Source organism: Haliotis rufescens, unplaced genomic scaffold, assembly GCF_023055435.1.
Source record: "Haliotis rufescens isolate VD_foot unplaced genomic scaffold, xgHalRufe1.0.p SCAF_2, whole genome shotgun sequence".
Taxonomy (NCBI): domain Eukaryota; kingdom Metazoa; phylum Mollusca; class Gastropoda; order Lepetellida; family Haliotidae; genus Haliotis; species Haliotis rufescens.
Genome location: NW_025963890.1, coordinates 26136082 through 26158570, shown reverse-complemented (window position 1 = coordinate 26158570; position 22489 = coordinate 26136082). Strand labels below are relative to the sequence as shown.

The 22489-nt window shown below is 39.5% G+C and overlaps 1 protein-coding gene across 2 annotated transcripts in view; it reads right to left on the bottom strand.

Moving 5' to 3' along the window:
• The window catches only part of LOC124120534 (ubiquitin carboxyl-terminal hydrolase 24-like), a 229118-nt gene that overhangs the window by 162596 nt on the left and 44033 nt on the right, over positions 1 to 22489 (bottom strand). For both annotated transcript variants that reach the window (XM_048399798.1, XM_046483373.2), the window contains exons 14-20: positions 21489 to 21650; positions 17721 to 17804; positions 10732 to 10884; positions 10415 to 10546; positions 8789 to 8900; positions 3019 to 3095; positions 185 to 325 (exon numbers count right to left, since the gene is read on the bottom strand). In XM_048399798.1, coding sequence (XP_048255755.1) covers positions 185 to 325; positions 3019 to 3095; positions 8789 to 8900; positions 10415 to 10546; positions 10732 to 10884; positions 17721 to 17804; positions 21489 to 21650 — 861 coding nt within the window. The remainder of the gene's footprint in view (positions 1 to 184; positions 326 to 3018; positions 3096 to 8788; positions 8901 to 10414; positions 10547 to 10731; positions 10885 to 17720; positions 17805 to 21488; positions 21651 to 22489) is intronic.

Sequence of the window (22489 nt, the reverse complement as noted above, 5' to 3'; positions counted from 1 at the left end):
AGCATTATAATGCTGTATTTAGGGGGAGAAAGTGTGCAATGCACAAAACATGGTACAATGTACTGTCATCCAAAGTTTCAATGACATGGGGCAGATCACCACTTTTCTGTTTGCTATCACATATCTGGGTTCATGGCACACAACATGATCACACCAAAAACAATACTATTAATGAAAAGTATACTTTTTTAATACGTGGATTGAGGTTGGCATATGCCATGCTGAGGAGAAGGCTGATGGCTTGAGAAGCAATGGTTTCATCAGGAATGTTGAGGCAAATCTCCCACAGATAGTCCAATCCTAACAGCTCACACTTTTCTACAACCTGAAACAGACACAACCCCATATTGTCATGGCAACACTTCCATGTGTAACACACAAACATAGAAGAAGCTTCATCCCTACAGGTCGAGTCATAGGTGGTAGATGACCATCAAAACAGTATACATGCTCTGCCTACCTAACACAATCTACGTTGCACGTTTCAGAGTTTAAAAAAAGATTAATATAGAAGTTATTTATGATTCATAGTGTAAAAAAAGATTTATTGAGTATAAATGTGCTTTAAAAAAAAACACATGTCCCTTCAGCGAATTCAGGTGAATAAACAGGTATAACAAACTTGGACAATAAACGTATGAAATTTGACATAAAACATCACTAGACATGATGAATTACCATTCAAAATGTATTTCCTGCTCTCCAAGACATTGTTTTATATGCAGAGATTAAGATTACCGGCTGTATTTTCTCATAAACTAAGCCGGATTAAGCAATCAGCTGTGCACACGTTTCCTCCCAATCTTGCAGTGATTCAGTTAAAAAGTACCCAATGATACAACTTCAAAGAATTTTGATGCAATGGTCAGACGATTCGAACCCACAATCATAGGTTTCTGGCGTGCTCAAGGGATGCAACTCTGCACAGTGAATCGCGGCGTCTTAGATGACTAGGCCACCCGTGCCCCCATTTCAATTGCGAAAACGGTATGTTGACATTTAATAGTCAACCTTCCTCAAATATGACTTTTAGCGAGTCATGGTACGGGATTAATGATATGTCTATCCATTCTCTTGCAACTAAAGATTATTTGAAGGCGGCAATAGCAGTAATCTGACCGTGTTTGCTGTAAATAGCGGCGAGTTGTGCCATCTACCAATCACTTCACATACGATTTCGCCGAAATTATTGTGAACATTTTTATAATTATTGAATGAAATTTTGGAAGCCATTCTTTACTGCGCACTATAACCAAGTTAGGGCTATACTGAAGAGCACTATAACCGAGTTAGGGCTATACTGAAGAGCACTATAACCGAGTAAGCGCTATACTGAAGAGCACTATAACTGAGTTAGCGCTATTCTGAAGAGCACTATAACCCAGTTAGCGCTATACTGAAGGGCACTATAACTGAGTTAGCGCTATACTGAAGAGCACTATAACTGAGTTAGCGCTCTATTGAAGAGCATAATAATGAGGGTACACTGTGTAAGCTAATTCCTAACTATTCTGATATCTGCTATCATCCCCAAACGAAGCATTCACTACATAGGTCTAGTTATTTAAAGTCATACACAAAAAGTGCTGAATATACATGTAAAGCCCATAAATACACCATAAAGCAATAGAAAATAATGCCATGGGCTCTGTAGCTCACCTGGCACAAACTGATACAAACTTACAAAATTTGTTGAAACACTAACCATACTAACCACACAAAACACATATAAGAGTTCTGTTTGGCCAAATTGGATGGCAACACAAGAGGAAGGAAGATTAATGGCCTTAACATCCCAGCAAATTTCACATTCCCAGCGGCTCATGTTTGTGAAGAAGCCAAAATTGACAACTCATTAGACTACACTACACTGCGGGCCAGATATGCTAAACTTGATTTACACATATCTGGGGGTGCCAAGTCCCAACCCCTCCAGCTACCTTAATAACAAAGACACATGCACTTCCTGATAAATGATCTTGACCCTCAAATTCAGCCAATCACATGCTTCATTATTTTGTAGTTGAAACATGGGTTTTAGCTCTTACAAACATATCATACAAACACAGGAATTGGTTCAGTCCACAAAAGAAAAACTACCTTGTCAATGACCATTCCAGTGATCCTGACCCTAATAAAGGTCCCCCAAAAGCTTACTGTGCCAGTTTAGCACCCATTCAAAGACACTTTAACGTCTACCCTCAGTGTGCTATGTTTTATTTCACACAGTAAACAAGTCTTGAGTTATTTTGATTATATGATAATACATTTTTAGTGAATGACCCTGAGAGTGAATTGAATCTTCCATTTCATTTGCGAATATTTTAAGAACATACTAAAGGGCTATCCAGCATATAACCCAAATATATTGTCTCCAGGTGGAACTCACTGTAATAAACCTATGCTATTCATTGAAAGACTTAATAAATATTGGCAGAAAAGGGCATTTTAGTTTAAAATTGTAGTTAAAATGGCAAACGTTCTTAATAAATAGCCTTCACCTTGAGGATAGCCTTGACCCTTGACATAACTTATCAATGTAAAACATAGCCACTTCATGTAAAAGACTTAAAAACGACCTTTTCCAATCTCTGCCCCTGCAGCCAAAGCAATGGCTGTTTGGGCTTTATTTACCATATATTTGCTTTACACTGATACATGCAGAAATGGCTGCATAATGGGCAATATCAATACTTTCTATCAGCGACAAATGTGGTCATGTTTGAAATCGGATTGGAATTCTGCGAGCACCTATAAGAGACACAATAGGTGAGATCATTCTTGCAAAGTTTCAGCTTCACAGACCACAACACAAGCTCATTTCACTTTCAATTAGGTGAATAACTAATAAAAAAAACTAAAATATTAAAAAATGTTTTGAATTTCATGTTTTATTAATTATGTTATTCATTTAACTTACAACACTATTGAAATACCAAGCCATACAAAACCTCTACACTTGCTAACTTCCATACCAGTATCATTAACATGTTGTAAATTTGCACACGACATACTCACCAGAGCATTACCAGATCGCTTCAACTTGTGCTCATACAAATTGACACTCTCAAAGAAATTCTTGAAACATGTAAATCCTGAAAAATATAGAAAATTACATGAATTTAGATATTCATGATATTAGTATAGTTATCCTGACGATAAGATAAGATAACGAGAACCCCATAACTTGGGGATACTAATATCATGAATATCTAAACTTATGTAAATCAATTCTTATCCTGACACAACACACTGCAATATTTATCCCACAGATGGCAGCAGGGTCTGCAGCTTGAGGTATTGGTAACCAGCTTCAGATTACATCTGGATTAGACTGTGCCAGCACCCTCTTCGCTAAATCTGTATCACCTGTCCCATCCTTAGTCTAACGTGTCAAGTATACCTGTGTGTCTTCCGATACATGACAAGTTGTAGCACATAACAACCATAGCCCAACAATCCCTCAGAATCTATATTGTGACAGGATGAGTCACTCAGAATCTATATTGTGACAGGATGAGTCACTCAGAATCTATATTGTGACAGGATGAGTCACTCAGAATCTATATTGTGACAGGATGAGTCAATATGACAATATTTACATTAAATGACACACTAAAAAAATCCTGTCAACACACAGTGGTGACATGTCCATGACACAGAGCACAATCTAAATTCTTCAGAGAATATTTATTCCTGAATGATATTCCTACAGCATCATTGTCTGTGATGCAAACGTGGAAAATCTGTGACAGGGTGCCGAAGCTGATGAACCCCCTCTACACCTTCCACAGAGAGATCCCCCAGATAGTAGTTGGTAAAGGTAGAGTCCGTTTGCCAAAAGCATCCCTTGGTGACATCACCCACTGAACAACTTGTTTGCGAATCCAAACCTGCATTTTGATACCCTGCAGATACCCAGTCTTTAATCTGCCACCAAGAGAGAATTTATTTTGACAATCGGTGATGGCAGCACCTGGGAAAATGCCAGTACAGGAGCTAATGTCTTCAAATATCCAGAGAGCCATAGAAAGTGTAGCAGTCACTGGAACTAACAGTTGCCAGTGTAGTAACCGCAGATAGAGAGGCGACAACTGCAAAAACACATAAGTCGACACGCATCACCCATTCACGGTATATTATCATAGCAGCCCTGGATGGAGAAGAATGGTTATGCTGATCCAAGGGTGCTGTTGTCTCTCCAAACAGTGGGATCCCACACCGAAATAGGCTGTTTCAAAAGTCAGCTCCAGATGGCGCCTTTAATATGGTTTCAGAGTTTTATAAATTGACCTGGACTTTCAGTTCATGGGAGCTAACAAGGCCTTTAACCTTTAGCCTGCTGAATTATTTTCACACTTCTTACCCCTGCCTGCTGGATTAATTTTAGCATAAGGCGCTCTAAAGAGGGTGGGTGATTTCAAACAGTCGGTGCCTCATTAAACAAGGGCCAATTGAAGAAATATTTTGCACATTTATTCCTTATAGAAAACTACACAGTACTATATAAAAATATCCCGATGTTTTCAATCATACCAAGGTTAAGACCAAAGCGAACACAAAATTTGTAAATTTTCTTGAACTTACCTGAATTGCGTTATTGAAGGTGGTTTGCATTTCATGCTAGGAACCTTTTAATATCGTAACATTTGTGCAAATTGATTTCAATAATCATATCTCCGATATCTTAATTTTAATTGAGTAAAGATTCGGGGGTTTTTTATCAGCAAATAACAGCGCGATGGTAAATTAGGAACCATTTCAGTGAATTTATTATCTAAACGTTAAACAGAAAAATAACTTAATTTTCGAGGTCATCATGTCGGTTGCAGAAATACGAATATTCGGGTTAATCTGACGGGGTGCAGGCTAAAACGGCACCTCAGCAAAACGTCACCGATTTCTCTGGCGAAAACGGCACCGCATTTGGCGAAAACGGCTACTATGTGTCGGGCGAAAACGGCACCTCTATTTTTAATAACGATAACAACGATTTTTGTGGTAATATATATGGTTTATTTACATGGTATTTGATGTATAGAGTACATCTGAAGCCGTAATGTGAATTTCCGATAGGTTTGGTACTCTCATTTCTTCAGCATCTTCTGACTGGAAACTGACATCAAAGTTACCGATCACCTCTTCAATGACGGTAGTTTCGCATTTCACACAGCGCAAAAGGGAAGTCAGTCCGGCAAATTTCTCTATAACGGGCCATAGAAAGTCCGGTTCCACATACACGATGGGTCCACTGGTCACAGTTATCACATGATACAGCATGTTGATTTTTTTTCTGACATTCTTCTCGCATGCAACACATCGAAAGGCCATTGTGAATAATTGTGATCTGACAGCACCATGTTAGGCCTCTAAAATACAGTTTCAGTTTAAATTGAGTAAAGGTACTTAAAACTTCAAAGCGTATAGTGAATAAAAGTCGGTGAGTAAATTGGAGTAGGGGGCTAATTTCTTATTTGTTTTATTTCACAATTATTTGTGTTTGTAAGAGACGATGTGAGTTTAATTTCTATTATCTTTCGTCAAAGCATGTTATGTTTTCACCATAAGTTGAGTTGCGTATAAGCTAAGTTGGATTATAGTTGGAGCAGAGGCTAATTTCTAATGTAAACTTGTTTTAACATCTCACAATTATTGGCCTTTGCAAGTTACAATGTAAGTTTAATATCATTTATTTGACCAAGGTAAAAAAAATAAGGTGCCGTAATCGCTCGAGTCGAGGTGCCGTTTTCGCTTGAGTCGAGGTGCTGTTTTCGCCAATCGGTGCCGTTTTCGCCCGGTGACGTTTTGCTGAGGTGCCGTTTTCGCTATAACCCAAAGTGGGTGCAGGCTAAAACGGCACCTCAGCAAAACGTCACCGATTTCTCTGGCGAAAACGGCACCGCATTTGGCGAAAACGGCTACTATGAGTCGGGCGAAAACGGCACCTCTATTTTTAATAACGATAACAACGATTGTAGACATTCTCTGGTATGTCGGCAAAAGGGGGCTCCAGCATGGTGACATCTCTTATTGAACTAAAAAAAATAATAAAAAAATATAATAATATATTACTATATATGAATTATTGGTATTATTATTATTATTATTATTATTATTATTATTATTATTATTATTATTATTATTTCATTTTTGTGTGGCAAATACTTTGAAATGAAATAGTTACTTGTTACGGTCGTCTTCGTCTTCTAAGAGCAAATCTGAAGACGTAATGTGGATTTCAGATAGGTTGGGGACTCTCATTTCATCAGCATCTTCTGACTGGAAACTGATATCAAAGTTGCCGATCACCTCTTCAATGACGGGACATTTTACACAGCGGAAAGGGAAGTCTTCTTCATTCCGGCAAATTTCTCTGTAACGAGCCACAGAAAGTCCTGTTCCACATACTCGATGGGTCCACTGGTCACAGTTATCACATGATACGGCATGTTGATTTCTTCTGACAGTCTTCTTGCATGCAACACATCGTAAGGCCATTGTGAATAATTGTGATCTGACAGCATCATGTTTGGCCTCTTAAATACAGTTTCAGCTTAAATTGAGTATTGGTACTTAAAACTTCAAAGCGTATAGTGTTTTCACAATAAGTTAACTACGCCTCCCAATCGGAGTCGGTGAGTAAATTGGAGTAGGGGGCTAATTTCTTATTTGTTTTATTTCACAATTATTTGTGTTTGTAAGAGACGATGTGAGTTTAATTTCTATTACCGTATATGACTGCGGATAAGCCGACCCCGTAGATAAGCCGAGGTGTTAATTTGACCATTGAAATACGAAAGAAAATGATATGACCCGCAGATAAGCCGAATCAGGAATTGAAAGACAAAAAACACTGCGAAGTCGGACTGAAAGACATGTGCCGGTACTCGCAGATATTAAAAAATATAAGATGAAAAACGTCATTTTTATTTCTAATAAAGATTTAACAAACCAGTCATCCACTTTCATAATGTGGGAAGCTGTTTCTCGTGGTTTTTTTTAATCCCATTATGATCGTTATATGTTGCCATCAACAACCAAGTGCCATTTTGTGAGTCGGTGTATATAGAATTATGAACCCGTGAGAAAATATATCAGCTGGAGCGAAGACTCGCAGTTTGAATTCAGCATCGTAAGCATGGCGTTTTCGTTTAAAACTCATGATGAAAACGTCAGTTCGTAGAAATATACCAACTTTTATAACCCCCTTTACACCACTATTGTATGTTAATCCAATTGAATTAAATAAACTATCATACTATGAACACATTGAATGACCATCACTTACTCACAGGCTTTTCCAGTTTATTAAACTAATCTCTCGAAAACAAAGGAATTAAGCCCCTACTCCCAACACGATCGCTAAGCACCCACAACTTGAAAATGTTTGTGTAAACAACCTGACAATACCAATCGGCCCGTTATTATCAATGCTCATTTCCTTGTGTACCGTGTTGCTTTAAACAACAGGAAGCAATCACAGTGGTCACCGTTTGTGACGTCACAGGAAACAGCTGATCACATGTTTTTGCAAATGGCGAACGGAATAACTAGCCAATACAGTTGTTTATTTGCCTCTTTCAATAAAGGTAGACACTTGTTCACTATCAATTTATGAACTTTGCAAAACGTATGTAATAGCTATTGGCGATTTTATCTGGGGATTATATATTATAGCTGTGAATTACATATATTGTTACATGTAAAGATTGTGGAGTTTACGGAGAACGATAAACTTTGAACATTCAATTGAAAACTTATTATCGGAAGTAGTAACATGCATAACATTTTTTTAATAATGACAACATTGGTGTATAATAATATCTTTATTGATAATTTATAACAATAATGGCTCTAGTCGTGGCAACTTCCAAACTTTCGGGAAGTTGTAATCTATCGGACCGTCATTCAGGCGATGTTTCTGACAGATCACGATCTGAAAAATACTATCATGAAAGTGTATCCCGTGGATAAGCCGACCCCTTTCTACAGAATCTTTTTTCTGGTCCTCAAAATTCGGCTTATACGCGGTCATATACGGTATTTTTCTTCAAAGCATGTTATGTTTTCACAATAAGTTGAGTTGCGTATAAGCTAAGTTGGATTATAGTTGGAGTAGAGGCTAATATCTAATGTAAACTTGTTTTAACATCTCACAATTATTGGCGCTTGCAAGTTACAATGTAAGTTTAATATCATTTATTGACAAAGGTAAAAAAAAATAATAAGGTGCCGTTTTAGCTCGAGTCGAGGTGCCGTTTTCGCCAATCGGTGCCGTTTTCGCCAATCGGTGCCGTTTTGCTGAGGTGCCGTTTTCGCTATAACCCCCAAAAGTCAACAATGGCCGTTTCTGGTAGTTGTGTGCCGAGAAGTTTGGCCGAAACATTTTTAACTCGCGATATTTTCTTTTTGAGGTAAATAAATGACTGAACGTTTTGATATTGAGCAAGCTGAGGATTTATGCATGTCATACGTAATTTAAATGTTACGCAAAGCCTTCTTGGTAAATAGATATGGCGAGTTTTATTTCGGGGTGTTGTTATGCTATTCGCCTGTCGAATGGGTTCGACATCAGATGCACGGGGATGGACACCTCTGTCGAATGGGTTCGACGTTAGCGTGCAGAGCTTTAAAGAATGCATCTAAAACATCTCATGACAATTAATAATATATATTGATTATTTGGATACTGGCCTCTCTAAGGATTTAGTATTTAATTTCTAATAACATCAGGTTTTGGTAAATATCAGCATAAACACACAAAGTACACAGCAGTTAGAATTCTCACCCTTTTCACTTAGTTTTGCTGGATCGAGACGCAGGATCTCTTTCTGGAAGAGTTGGTTTTGTGTTTCTGCCTCCAGATCTGTTATCCCCTTACTGAACCACTCATAGCATGTCTGCAACCAAGCACACAGAGTACTTCACAAACTTACTTCAAATTGTCATACTTCCAGTGACGAGGACTCGAGATGACATACATGATACATAATCCATAAACCTAAAAGTGCAGTCAACTGTATTTAGAAAAGTCTGGAATATTGCCAAGGTATTACTCAGTAATTGTCATCAAGTATACTGTTGGGTATCATTGCCAGGGAATCTTGAAGTCAATACTACCAACATATACTTGACTTCTCCAGTGGTGTTTCAACCTGAGTGAGTTTATGTGATATAATATGGATGTTGTTTCAAAGGCAATGCATCACTTTAATCTTTATCATGACTAACTAGGCTGATATGACCAGGTACATCTGGAAACAAATGGACAAACTTGTGAAGTAAATCTGACAACTGGTTTGTTTTTTGTGTGTAAGGTGAGTTAACTTCACATCAACATTATTTAGAATGTTTAAGCCTTGGGGTAGCCTCCTCACCCATATCATCACACCTAACATGCTCACTGGTAAATTTAGAATTGCATTCATCTAATACAGATTCAACAGGAAATCAGAAGCAATACCTTTTGGTGGCACATTTTCAGACCTGTCTTGATATTTCTTTATCACATATTCAGATGACACAACATTTTTTACTGTCTGACATTCAACTCATACAAGACCTGACCCCAACAAGAAATTGGACCCTTGATCAGACTAAATTACTTTGATTAGGGAAGTCGACCACGGTGAAAAATGTGATTTTCCTCCATGGAATGGCTTCTGGACATCTGGTTTAGTGCATATTGTCAACAAATACCAATTACCAGACTTGGCTTTAGACAAGTGACCACCACAGTCAATAATGACCCGACTGAAGGGCTCTCCAAATGCTGGTTTTGCAATTTTCAGTTCATTGTTGTTCAAGAGTTTTAGAATATACGCTTATTCCTCAGTAATGGTAGACATAGGACAAAAATACTGCAGCTAACTTAGTGTTGGGTACTTATAGATGAGAAGTACCTCAGTCCTGGTGACTGCAAGCTTCTCTCATTTAAGGATGTCCGCTGGTTTGTATCCAGAGTACATAACTTCTTAATGTCTTTCACTACTTGACTTTTAGTCAATGAAACTCAGCAGTACTGATTCAGTTTGGCTAAAGATTGACTCCTGATATGTGAACAAATCATACAGACATCATAGAGCTAGATCTTTGCAAGATGAAGGCATAAACAAAACAGGCTCATTCCTCTACAACACTGCAGTAGATATTTAGCATACATTATCATGAGTATCCATGCATAAACTAAAACATCTGCTCAAGCAGTTAACCATCTGATTGAAGTGAGGGCACAACGTCATAACACAATAATGTCTTTCGACTCAATATGAATATATCAATACAGTCAATAACCTGTGAAGCCAACAATAGTTGAAGTATGGAGCTACTGTGGTGAAAGAACAAATGCTACAGTCATAACATGATAAGGTCCAGGTCGTCTGTCTGGAAGTAATACAGCTGGCAGGGAACTTACTTCTCTCTCCCAGTCACAGGCCCGAGGGTTGGCAACCATGGTGGTCCAGATATCACGTGCCTTGCTCCATGGCAGGTACAGAACTCCTTCCTGGAGAACGTACTGCAGGAAGTACAGGTGTGTTGACATGTACTGAAATAACATGCACAGATGATAGGTCTAGTCCAAAACACTACATAACTCTTACATGTCAACCTACAGGAACAACATCAAAGATTAAAGAGCCATCAAGCTCTGTATGTCACCTGAATTTAAGGACATTTACAGCACCTGAGATCAAATTATTAATTTTCTCAAAATCCAGTCCTCCTACTTACATCAGCATGTGTGTATCTGCCATCCACTACTGAGTTCTCCTGAAGTGGCTGACCATCACCAACCATGGCAGTTGCATTCTTGTGACACTTGACTAAACTGCTGCTCACCAGCTTGATGACGTCACAGTTCTTGTTAAGTTCATGTATGACACCCTGTAAACAGCCAAGCAAATACATGTAATAACATACTGTATGTCATAAGGGTGACAGATCTAGCAGTCTGTGCCAAAAACATTTGAGTGTACTATCCTGGCTCTAGTGGAGTATAGTGTAGTCATATGGACTATTGATTATATCTGTGCTTACAAGACTGAACAGAATTTTATTAGACTAGACTTCAAACTAGTGACACTGTTAGTTAAAGGTATACCATACAGACAGGTTGGCAGGTAATGAGGTATATCGTATCACACAGAGTGACAGGTGTAGTATGTCACACGGATTAGAATATATCACAGAGTGACAGGTACAGTACATCAAACACACACAGTCACAGGTACAGCAAAACACACAGACAGTCACAGACATAGCATATCACACAGACAGAGACAGGTATAGCATATCACAAAGAGACAGTGACAGGTATAGCATATCACACTGAGACAGTGACAGGTACAGCATATCACACAGACAGTCACAGGTATAGCAAAACACACAGACAGTGACAGCTATAGCATATCACACAGACAGAGACAGGTATAGCATATCACAAAGAGACAGTGACAGGTATAGCATATCACACTGAGACAGTGACAGGTACAGCATATCACACAGACAGTGACAGGTATAGCATATCACACAGACAGTGACAGGTATAGCATATCACAAAGAGACAGTCACAGGTATAGCATATCACACAGAGACAGTGACAGGTACAGCATATCACACAGACAGTGACAGGTATAGCATATCACACAGACAGTGACAGGTACAGCATATCACAAAGAGACAGTGACAGGTAAAGCATATCACACAGAGACAGTGACAGGTATAGCATATCACACTGAGACAGTGACAGGTATAGCATATCACACAGACAGTGACAGGTACAGCATATCACACAGACAGTGACAGGTATAGCATATCACACAGAGACAGTGACAGGTATAGCATATCACACAGAGACAGTGACAGGCATAGCATATCACACAGAGACAGTGACAGGTATAGCATATCACACAGAGACAGTGACAGGTAAAGCATATCACACAGACAGAGTGACAGGTACAACATATCACACAGACAGTGACAGGTATAGCATATCACACAAACAGTGACAGGTAAAGCATAACACACAGACAGTGACAGGTATAGCATATCACACAAACAGGGACAGGTATAGCATATCACACAGACAGAGACAGGTATGGTATCTCACAAAGACAGAGACAGGAATGGTATCTCACAAAGACAGAGACAGGTATTGTATCTCACAAAGTCAGAGACAGGTATTGTATCTCACACAGACAGTGACAGGTACAGCATATCACACAGACAGTGACAGGTATAGCATATCACACAGAGACAGTGACAGGTATAGCATATCACACAGAGACAGTGACAGGTTTAGCATATCACACAGAGACAGTGACAGGTAAAGCATATCACACAGACACAGTGACAGGTACAACATATCACACAGACAGTGACAGGTATAGCATATCACACAGACAGTGACAGGTATAGCATATCACACAGAGACAGTGACAGGTATAGCATATCACACAGAGACAGTGACAGGTATAGCATATCACACAGAGACAGTGACAGGTAAAGCATATCACACAGACACAGTGACAGGTACAACATATCACACAGACAGTGACAGGTATAGCATATCACACAGACAGTGACAGGTATAGCATATCACACAGAGACAGTGACAGGTATAGCATATCACACAGAGACAGTGACAGGTATAGCATATCACACAGAGACAGTGACAGGTATAGCATATCACACAGAGACAGTGACAGGTAAAGCATATCACACAGACAGAGTGACAGGTACAACATATCACACAGACAGTGACAGGTATAGCATATCACACAAACAGTGACAGGTATAGCATAACACACAGACAGTGACAGGTATAGCATATCACAAAAACAGTGACAGGTATAGCATATCACACAGACAGAGACAGGTATGGTATCTCACAAAGACAGAGACAGGAATGGTATCTCACAAAGACAGAGACATGTATTGTATCTCACAAAGTCAGAGACAGGTATTGTATCTCACACAGACAGTGACAGGTACAGCATATCACACAGACAGTGACAGGTATAGCATATCACACAGAGACAGTGACAGGTATAGCATATCACACAGAGACAGTGACAGGTATGGCATATCACACAGACAGTGACAGGTATAGCATATCACACAGAGACAGTGACAGGTATAGCATATCACACAGACAGTGACAGGTATAGCATATCACACAGAGACAGTGACAGGTATAGCATATCAACAGAGACAGTGACAGGTAAAACATATCACACAGAGACAGTGACAGGTAAAGCATATCACACAAACAGTGACAGGTAAAGCATATCACACAGACAGTGACAGGTATAGCATATCACACAAACAGTGACAGGTATAGCATATCACACAGACAGAGACAGGTATGGTATCTCACAAAGACAGAGACAGGTATAGTATCTCACACAGGGACAGGTATAGTACCTCACACAGACAGTGATGGGTATGGTATCTCACACAGACAGTTACAGATATGGTATCTCACACAGACAGTTACAGGTATAGTATCTCACACAGAAAGTGACAGGTATAGTATCTCACACAGACAGTTACAGGTATAGTATCTCACACAGGGACAGGTATAGTATCTGACACAGACAGAAAGGTATAGTATCTCACACAGAAAGTGACAGGTATAGTATCTCACACAGACAGAGACAGGTATAGTATCTCACACAGACAGAGACAGGTATAGTATCTCACACAGACAGAGACAGGTATAGTATCTCACACAGGGACAGGTATAGTATCTCACACAGAAAGTGACAGGTATAGTATCTCACACAGGGACAGGTATAGTACCTCACACAGACAGTGACGGGTATGGTATCTCACACAGAGAGTGACAGGTACGGTATCTCACACAGACAGTTACAGGTATTGTATCTCACACAGACAGAGACAAGTATGGTTTCTCACACAGACAGAGACAGGTATAGTATCTCACACAGAAAGTGACAGGTATAGTATCTCACACAGGGACAGGTATAGTACCTCACACAGACAGTGACGGGTATGGTATCTCACACAGACAGTGACAGGTACGGTATCTCACACAGACAGTTACAGGTATGGTATCGCACACAGACAGTGACAACATTTCACACAGACAGTGACAGGTATTGTATCTCACACAGACAGAGACAGGTATGGTATCTCACACAGACAGTTACAGGTATAGTATCTCACACAGACAGTGACAACATTTCACACAGACAGAGGCAGGTATAGTATCTCACACAGACAGTTACATATATGGTATCTCACACAGACAGAGACAGGTATAGTATCTCACAAAGACTGTGACAGGTATAGCATATCACACAGACAGTGACAGGTACAACATTCCACACAGACAGCGACAGGTATTGTATCTAACACAGACAGACAGGTATTGTATCTCACACAGACAGACAGGTATTGTATCTCACACAGACAGTTACAGGTATTGTATCTCACACAGACAGTTACAGGTATGGTATTTCACAAAGACAGTTACAGATATGGTATCTCACACAGACAGTTACAGGTATGGTATCTCACACAGCCAGTTACAGGTATGGTATCTCACACAGACAGTTACAGGTATTGTATCTCACACAGACAGAGACAGGTATTGTACCTCACACAGACAGAGACAGGTATTGTATCTCACACAGACAGTTACAGGTATTGTATCTCACACAGACAGAGACAGGTATTGTACCTCACACAGACAGAGACAGGTATTGTATCTCACACAGACGGTGCCAGTAATGGTATCTCACAAAGACAGAGACAGGTATGGCATCTCACACAGACAGAAACAGGTATTGTATCTCACACAGACAGAGATAGGTATTGTATCTCACACAGACAGAGAAAGGTATGGTATCTCACACAGACAGTTACAGGTATTGTATCTCACACAGACAGAGACAGGTATAGTATCTCACACAGACAGAGACAGGTATAGTATCTCACACAGAAAGTGACAGGTATAGTATCTCACACAGGGACAGGTATAGTACCTCACACAGACAGTGACCGGTATGGTATCTCACACAGACAGTTGCAGGTATAGTATCCTGCACAGAAAGTGACAGGTAAAACATATCACACAGACAGTGACAGGTACAACATTTCACACATACAGTGACAGGTCTTGTATGTCACACAGACAGAGACAGGTAGTGTATCTCACACAGACAGAGACAGGTATAGTATCTTACACAGACAGAGACAGGTATAGTACCTCAGACAGTGACAGGTATTGTATCTCACACAGACAGAGACAGGTATAGTATCTCACACAGACAGAGACAGGTATAGTATCTCACACAGACAGAGACAGGTATAGTATCTCACACAGGGACAGGTATAGTATCTCTCACAGAAAGTGACAGGTATAGTATCTCACACAGGGACAGGTATAGTACCTCACACAGACAGTGATGGGTATAGTATCTCACACAGACAGAGACAGGTATAGTTTCTTACACAGACAGTTACAGGTATAGTATCTCACACAGGGACAGGTATAGTACCTCACACAGACAGTGATGGGTATGGTATCTCACACAGACAGTTACAGATATGGTATCTCACACAGACAGTTACAGGTATAGTATCTCACACAGAAAGTGACAGGTATAGTATCTCACACAGAAAGTGACAGGTATAGTATCTGACACAGACAGTTACAGGTATAGTATCTCACACAGGGACAGGTATAGTATCTGACACAGACAGAAAGGTATAGTATCTCACACAGAAAGTGACAGGTATAGTATCTCACACAGACAGAGACAGGTATAGTATCTCACACAGACAGAGACAGGTATAGTATCTCACACAGACAGAGACAGGTATAGTATCTCACACAGACAGAGACAGGTATAGTATCTCACACAGGGACAGGTATAGTATCTCACACAGAGAGTGACAGGTATAGTATCTCACACAGGGACAGGTATAGTACCTCACACAGAGAGTGACAGGTACGGTATCTCACACAGACAGTTACAGGTATTGTATCTCACACAGACAGAGACAAGTATGGTTTCTCACACAGACAGAGACAGGTATAGTATCTCACACAGAAAGTGACAGGTATAGTATCTCACACAGGGACAGGTATAGTACCTCACACAGACAGTGACGGGTATGGTATCTCACACAGACAGTGACAGGTACGGTATCTCACACAGACAGTTACAGGTATGGTATCTCACACAGACAGTGACAACATTTCACACAGACAGTGACAGGTATGGTATCTCACACAGACAGTTACAGGTATAGTATCTCAGACAGTGATAGGTACGGTATCTCACACAGACAGTTACAGGTATGGTATCTCACACAGACAGTGACAACATTTCACAAAGACAGAGGCAGGTATAGTATCTCACACAGACAGTTACATATATGGTATCTCACACAGACAGAGACAGGTATAGTATCTCACAAAGACTGTGACAGGTATAGCATATCACACAGACAGTGACAGGTACAACATTCCACACAGACAGTGACAGGTATTGTATCTCACACAGACAGACAGGTATTGTATCTCACACAGACAGACAGGTATTGTATCTCACACAGACAGTTACAGGTATTGTATCTCACACAGACAGTTACAGGTATGGTATTTCACAAAGACAGTTACAGATATGGTATCTCACACAGACAGAGACAGGTATTGTATCTCACACAGACAGACAGGTATGGTATCTCACACAGACAGTTACAGATATTGTATCTCACACAGACAGTTACAGTTATTGTATCTCACACAGACAGTTACAGGTATTGTATCTCACAAAGACAGTTACAGGTATTGTATCTCACAAAGACAGTTACAGATATGGTATCTCACACAGACAGAGACAGGTATTGTATCTCACACACAAAATGACAGGTATAGTGTCTCACACAGGGACAGGTATAGTACCTCACACAGTCAGTGATTGGTATGGTATCTCACACAGACAGAGACACGTATAGTATTTCACACAGACAGTTACAGGTATGGTACCTCACACAGAAAGTTACAGGTATAGTATCTCACACAGAAAGTGACAGGTAAAACCTTTCACACAGACAGAGACAGGTATGGTGTCTCACACAGACAGAGACAGGTATGGTATCTCACACAGACATTGACAGGTATAGCCTATATCACACAGATTAAGAGGTATAATATCTCACACGGACAGTGACAGGTATAGACTATATCACACAGATTGAGAGGTATCATATCTCACGTAGACAGTGATGGGTGAAAGCACACAAGAAAGGTTTCAGTTCAGTTAAAGAAGGGAAGCTTGAAAAGGTGAGTCTTTACTTGGGGCTTAAAGATCTGGAAAGTTGGAGAAACTTTAGTTCAAGTGGGAGACTGTTCCACACAGCTGCAGTGGCAAAGGAAAAGGAGAAATGGCCACAGCTGACAGTCAGGTATAGCACATCACATAGACTTCATTCAACACACATGTTCAGCATGTCTTGGCCAGACTGAGGTAGTATGGTTTTATGCCGCTTTTAGCAATATTCCAGCAATGTCACGGCGGGGAACACCAGAAATGGGCTTCACACATTGTACCCATGTCGGGAATCGAACCTGAGTCTTCGGCGTGACAAGCGGACGCTTTAACCACTAGGCTACCCAACCGCCCCTGTCTTGGCCAGAGTGTTCTTCAGTGTCACAAAGAGCAGGATATGATAATACAACTTACCTTATCAGCCTTGTGGAAGCTCTGCTTGATGATATTCTTACTGATGTTGATGAGCTGCCGTAATGCTGGCAAGACAAACGCCCCCTGATGAGACAACAAAAAGAATGTGAGTAGACGACCAAGGAAACACTTTGTGCAACATCAGAACAGGAAGTTCCAGCCGACAAAATCCTATGAAAACTTATCTACCTGTGTGGGTTCTATGGCCACCTCAACACGAGATAAACAAAGGTTGTTTTTGACAAATGACAGAACCAAACTCAAAATTAGGTGTCAATAAACTGATTACAGGAAACAAAAAAGATGACATGCTAACCTGACGTCTTTGCACATAGAATGCATGTGCACTGTTTGATGGATCTGCACAGTTTCAGCATGCATACATTACCATGTGTTTATCACTTGAAAACAGCTCAACTTCAAATGAGCATTAAAAATCGGGGTAGGGCTATTGCCTGACTTCAACATGGCCTCACACAGAGAAATTTGGCTCAGAGAATAAATATCATTAGCAGGTGATGACAATACTTCTAATTTACCAATGCTGTCGAAAACTGCCCCTGTTCTGGTTGGCCCATCAACTGCCGCATCGTTTGACCCATAACTTGTTTTTTTGGTTTGATGCCCCACTCAGCAATATTCCTACTATATGATGGTAATCCAGATCATACAATCTTGTGATTGACATCGTGTGCATCATGACATCCATGCAATCGGAATATGATGACATGCAATCAACAGAGTCTCTGAACCTGAAAAACTAATCACTTAGTCGCCTTTTACAACAAACTAGGAATCCCCATGCTTTCAATAGTGGTTTTTAGTCATTTACTTAACATGTTTTGACTGGAATATATCACTTAAGACTTTACATGGCGCAATTTAGTGTCTTGGGAAATCCACTGAGAAAGAATTCAAGTTACAACTTAAATTTCCTTTCGGTTACACAATTTTCATTCAGTTAGTTATCAATATATAGGAATTTATAATCAGATTGACACGACTGGCTGAAAAGTTTAGAGCCTAACTATGATGGACTGTGTTGATGGAGCTCGCTGCTGTATTGCAACATAATCCCCTCAAAGTCCACAGACTTCTAACAATGCTAAAGTGCCTGGATCCCTCTGGAGTATAAGGCTTCCTCATGGTAGTGTAATAAGTCCTCCACTCAGAAATTATATAAAATTGCACAATGCTTGCACAGTTGTTTTTTTCAAGTTTGGGACAAGGTGGAAATCTGATGGTGTCAAATCTGGTGAATACAGAGGATGCTCAATGAGTTGACAGCCACAGTCATACATTGTAGCCATGGGGACAACAGACTTGTGCACAGGTGCATTATCCTAATGGAACACACCTGAAGTGAGTTGTCCACAATGTTTATTTAGCCTTGATATTCTTAGGCAGTTGCCAAGGCAGATAAGCATAATATTGGCCATTAATGGTCTGACCTTTGGAGAGGTAGTGCACAAGTAGGATTCCTTTGGAACCCAAGAAAATCAAAGTCACCACCTTGCCAACTGGAACAGACTTTGCCTTCTTTGTTGGAGGTTATGTTAGATATTTCCACAGCTTTGACTGGTTTCTCGTGTAGTCTCTGGCTCATATTGGTGAACCCAAGACTCATCCATAGTTCATAATCACTCAACAAAAGCAGCTGGGTTTGCTCCAAAACTATGTAGATTCTCAAAAGAGATGATAGACCTGAGTATTAATTATGAGGAGTCAGAAACCTTGGAAGCCAGCATACTGAAACCTTTGTCATGTCCATTTCATTCCTCAAAATATTCGTAACTCTCCAATTTCAGATGCCTACTGTATTGGCTATGTGTGGTCCATCATCCATAATCAAATCATGTATTTTATCAATATTTTCCTCAAAGGTGAAAGCTGAAGGTCTTCATGAACTTGGATCATCCTCGAGGCTCTTTTCCGTTCTTGAACTCCACTACCCATGTTTTAATGGTGGAGGAGCATCATCCCCTAAAGAGGGTCATGTCTGCAAGTATGGCTGTTGGAGTTGGTCCATTCAGTTGGAGCTCCTTCATGACAGCATGGTAGCCAATTTTGTCCATTTTCACCAACAAAGAATACCTAGTCACTTTAATGTCTGCAGAAATATACTGCGTGGAAGTGTATTTGCTTCATATGCAGCCTTTAACATGGAAAGTATTATTCTCAACACATGCAAACTGTTCAGGATGCACTTTACATCACAACATTTTAAAATATAAAGAAACAAGACAACAGTTTTATCACAATCCCCCGCCATGGGGGCACATGAGAATTTTGTATGTTCATATAGTAGTGAATATAAACAATAAGAAGTGATAAACACTAAGTCTTGGGTCTTGGGTCTTGGGTCTTGGCCATCAGAAAAAATTATTAAATGTGAAATTAATACACACAAAAAAGGCCTCTTCTCTGGAAATAGTATCTTTTGATAAGTATCTTTTAGATAAGCTAACTTCAGTAGTTTCTGAGAAAACTTGTCCCCATTGCACACACTATGCACTAAGTAAAATAACATGGATCAAGGGCCGTAACTCTCTAAACAAATAATTTATGAGACCAATTTTCACCAACTTTCATTCATGTAAATTCAGTAAATTCTGAGAAAACTTGTCCCCATTTCATACAGTATGCACTAAGTTGAAAAGCATGAAGAAAGGGCCATAACTGTGTACAAAATTAATTTATGACACCAATTTTCGAACTCACATGAGATCATGACTAAATTAGTCCCCTTTGAGAAGCGGACAAACTCGGTTCCTATATCCGCTGCCCTACTTCGTTGCGGGGGATAATAATGGTTACCATGTTTAAACTTTTCAACCACCCCTCTTAAATATGTGCCAAATCTGTGGAAATCAACACTTTCATTGTGCTCCTGTAATTACACAATTGGCTGAAACTAGGACATGGCCAACAGGTCAGACATTATGGCTAACAAAGCAATTATATCTATATATTATGAATTAAGAAATTACTAAATTCTGATTGGTCAGTCATAGGTATCAGATCACAATAACCACCTCTGATTAAATGAAATGACATTTCAGCAGCAGCTAATATTTATGGAAAAGTACTCTTTTCATAGTCATTGCTGGTAGGCATTTTTATATCGTAAGATCTACATACACTTACAGGTTATCAAATGCACATTTGTATTTGCACTACAATATACCAAGTATGTGTGGCAATACATTTTGGGCAGAAAACACAACAGACAAGATAAAGAGATTATTTTTCAAGTATCTGGGTCCAGTGTTTCTTTAAATCAGATTGAAAACCTACTTAAAAGATTAACTCAACCAATGCCGCTTCACTGATGTCCACGCTGATGCCACACTAATTTTGTCACGGTAGAATGGAGTCAAACATACATGCTTTCAGTTACAAATTCAATTTAGATTTCAAGTTAAATCTACAGGTAACCTAGTTCTAGACTACAACTTAATCCTTGGAAGGTAAAGGATTCTCATCATAATTTCACAATAACATTGCAACAATGGTACTGGTATTGCATGAAATACCAGATATATTTTCTTACAATATCTGTCACTTTGATAAAAGTCCAACCATTTTAAACCAATATCACATTGGACTCTTGCTCTGAGAGGTCAATCATGGTTTGACCGACATGTGGAAATAGCTCATTGCAACTGAAAGGGGGACATTGACATAAATCATGTCTTTGTAAACAAAAGTCTATTTATTCTCTTTCCTCCCAATCTGCGCACAATTATTTTTGTGGTTCTACTATACCTTTTTTATGTCATCCACACATTTGATGACATATTGTAGTTTGATCTGCTCCTTGACACTGTATGAATCACTGAGTATTGCATGATGTTCATCCAGTGCCTGCTCTATCAGGTGAGTGGATAACGCAGGTAGATGGGCCAGGTCCCACAGCAACTCCAGCACCTGAAACACCAATACTATCCAAGAGCTGTCCTGGTGAAAACCTCCCATAAGAGAATGACTTGATGCAATGAACTGGGTCAGCATGGACCCAATTAGTCCAGAAGCCTCCTCACCTTCTAAGCAATTCATTAATTCAATCCAAGTTTGACTGAGGTTTGGTTTATGTTTTACAATGTGACCTCGATGTGAAGCCACATTACTGTGAAGCGACTATCAAACAAGAAGCCCCATCCCCATCACCCAAACCTTTCCTATCAGAAAGATGTGTCATTGACCATACTAGACTAGGCACATTTTCAGAAAATGTTGATATGTATTGATATGTTCTAAATTGATTTGGGGGGTTTGCCCAGCTGTATTTTCAACGGTTAACCCACAAATTTGATAAATTGAAATGGCCGCCAACGAAACATTAAAAATTATTATTTGTCATATCTTTGGTACTAAACATGGTGGGACCATTTTTTTCTGTATGTTTTCATGTACAAGGAATCCATTGAAACCACACATTAACCCACAATATGTCAAGAAATCAAGATGGCCGCCATATTAGGGCAAATTCGATTATTAACTGCGTGTGATGCAAACAGTCTTATTTACATGAGTGACTTTATCATACTATATGGTTGTAATGTGGGAGAAACTAACTGTAAATGATACAGCTATAGTTAAATATAGTTGTTTGCCTTCACCGTTAACATTTTTTAATGAAAATTCACACAGTTTTGATACTAATCAAGGTAGTATAGGAATGAGCTGCATAGTGAATGTGAAATCGCATCTCTATAACTTTTCTCATATTAAATATCAATCCATGCATGATGCACACATAACATTGC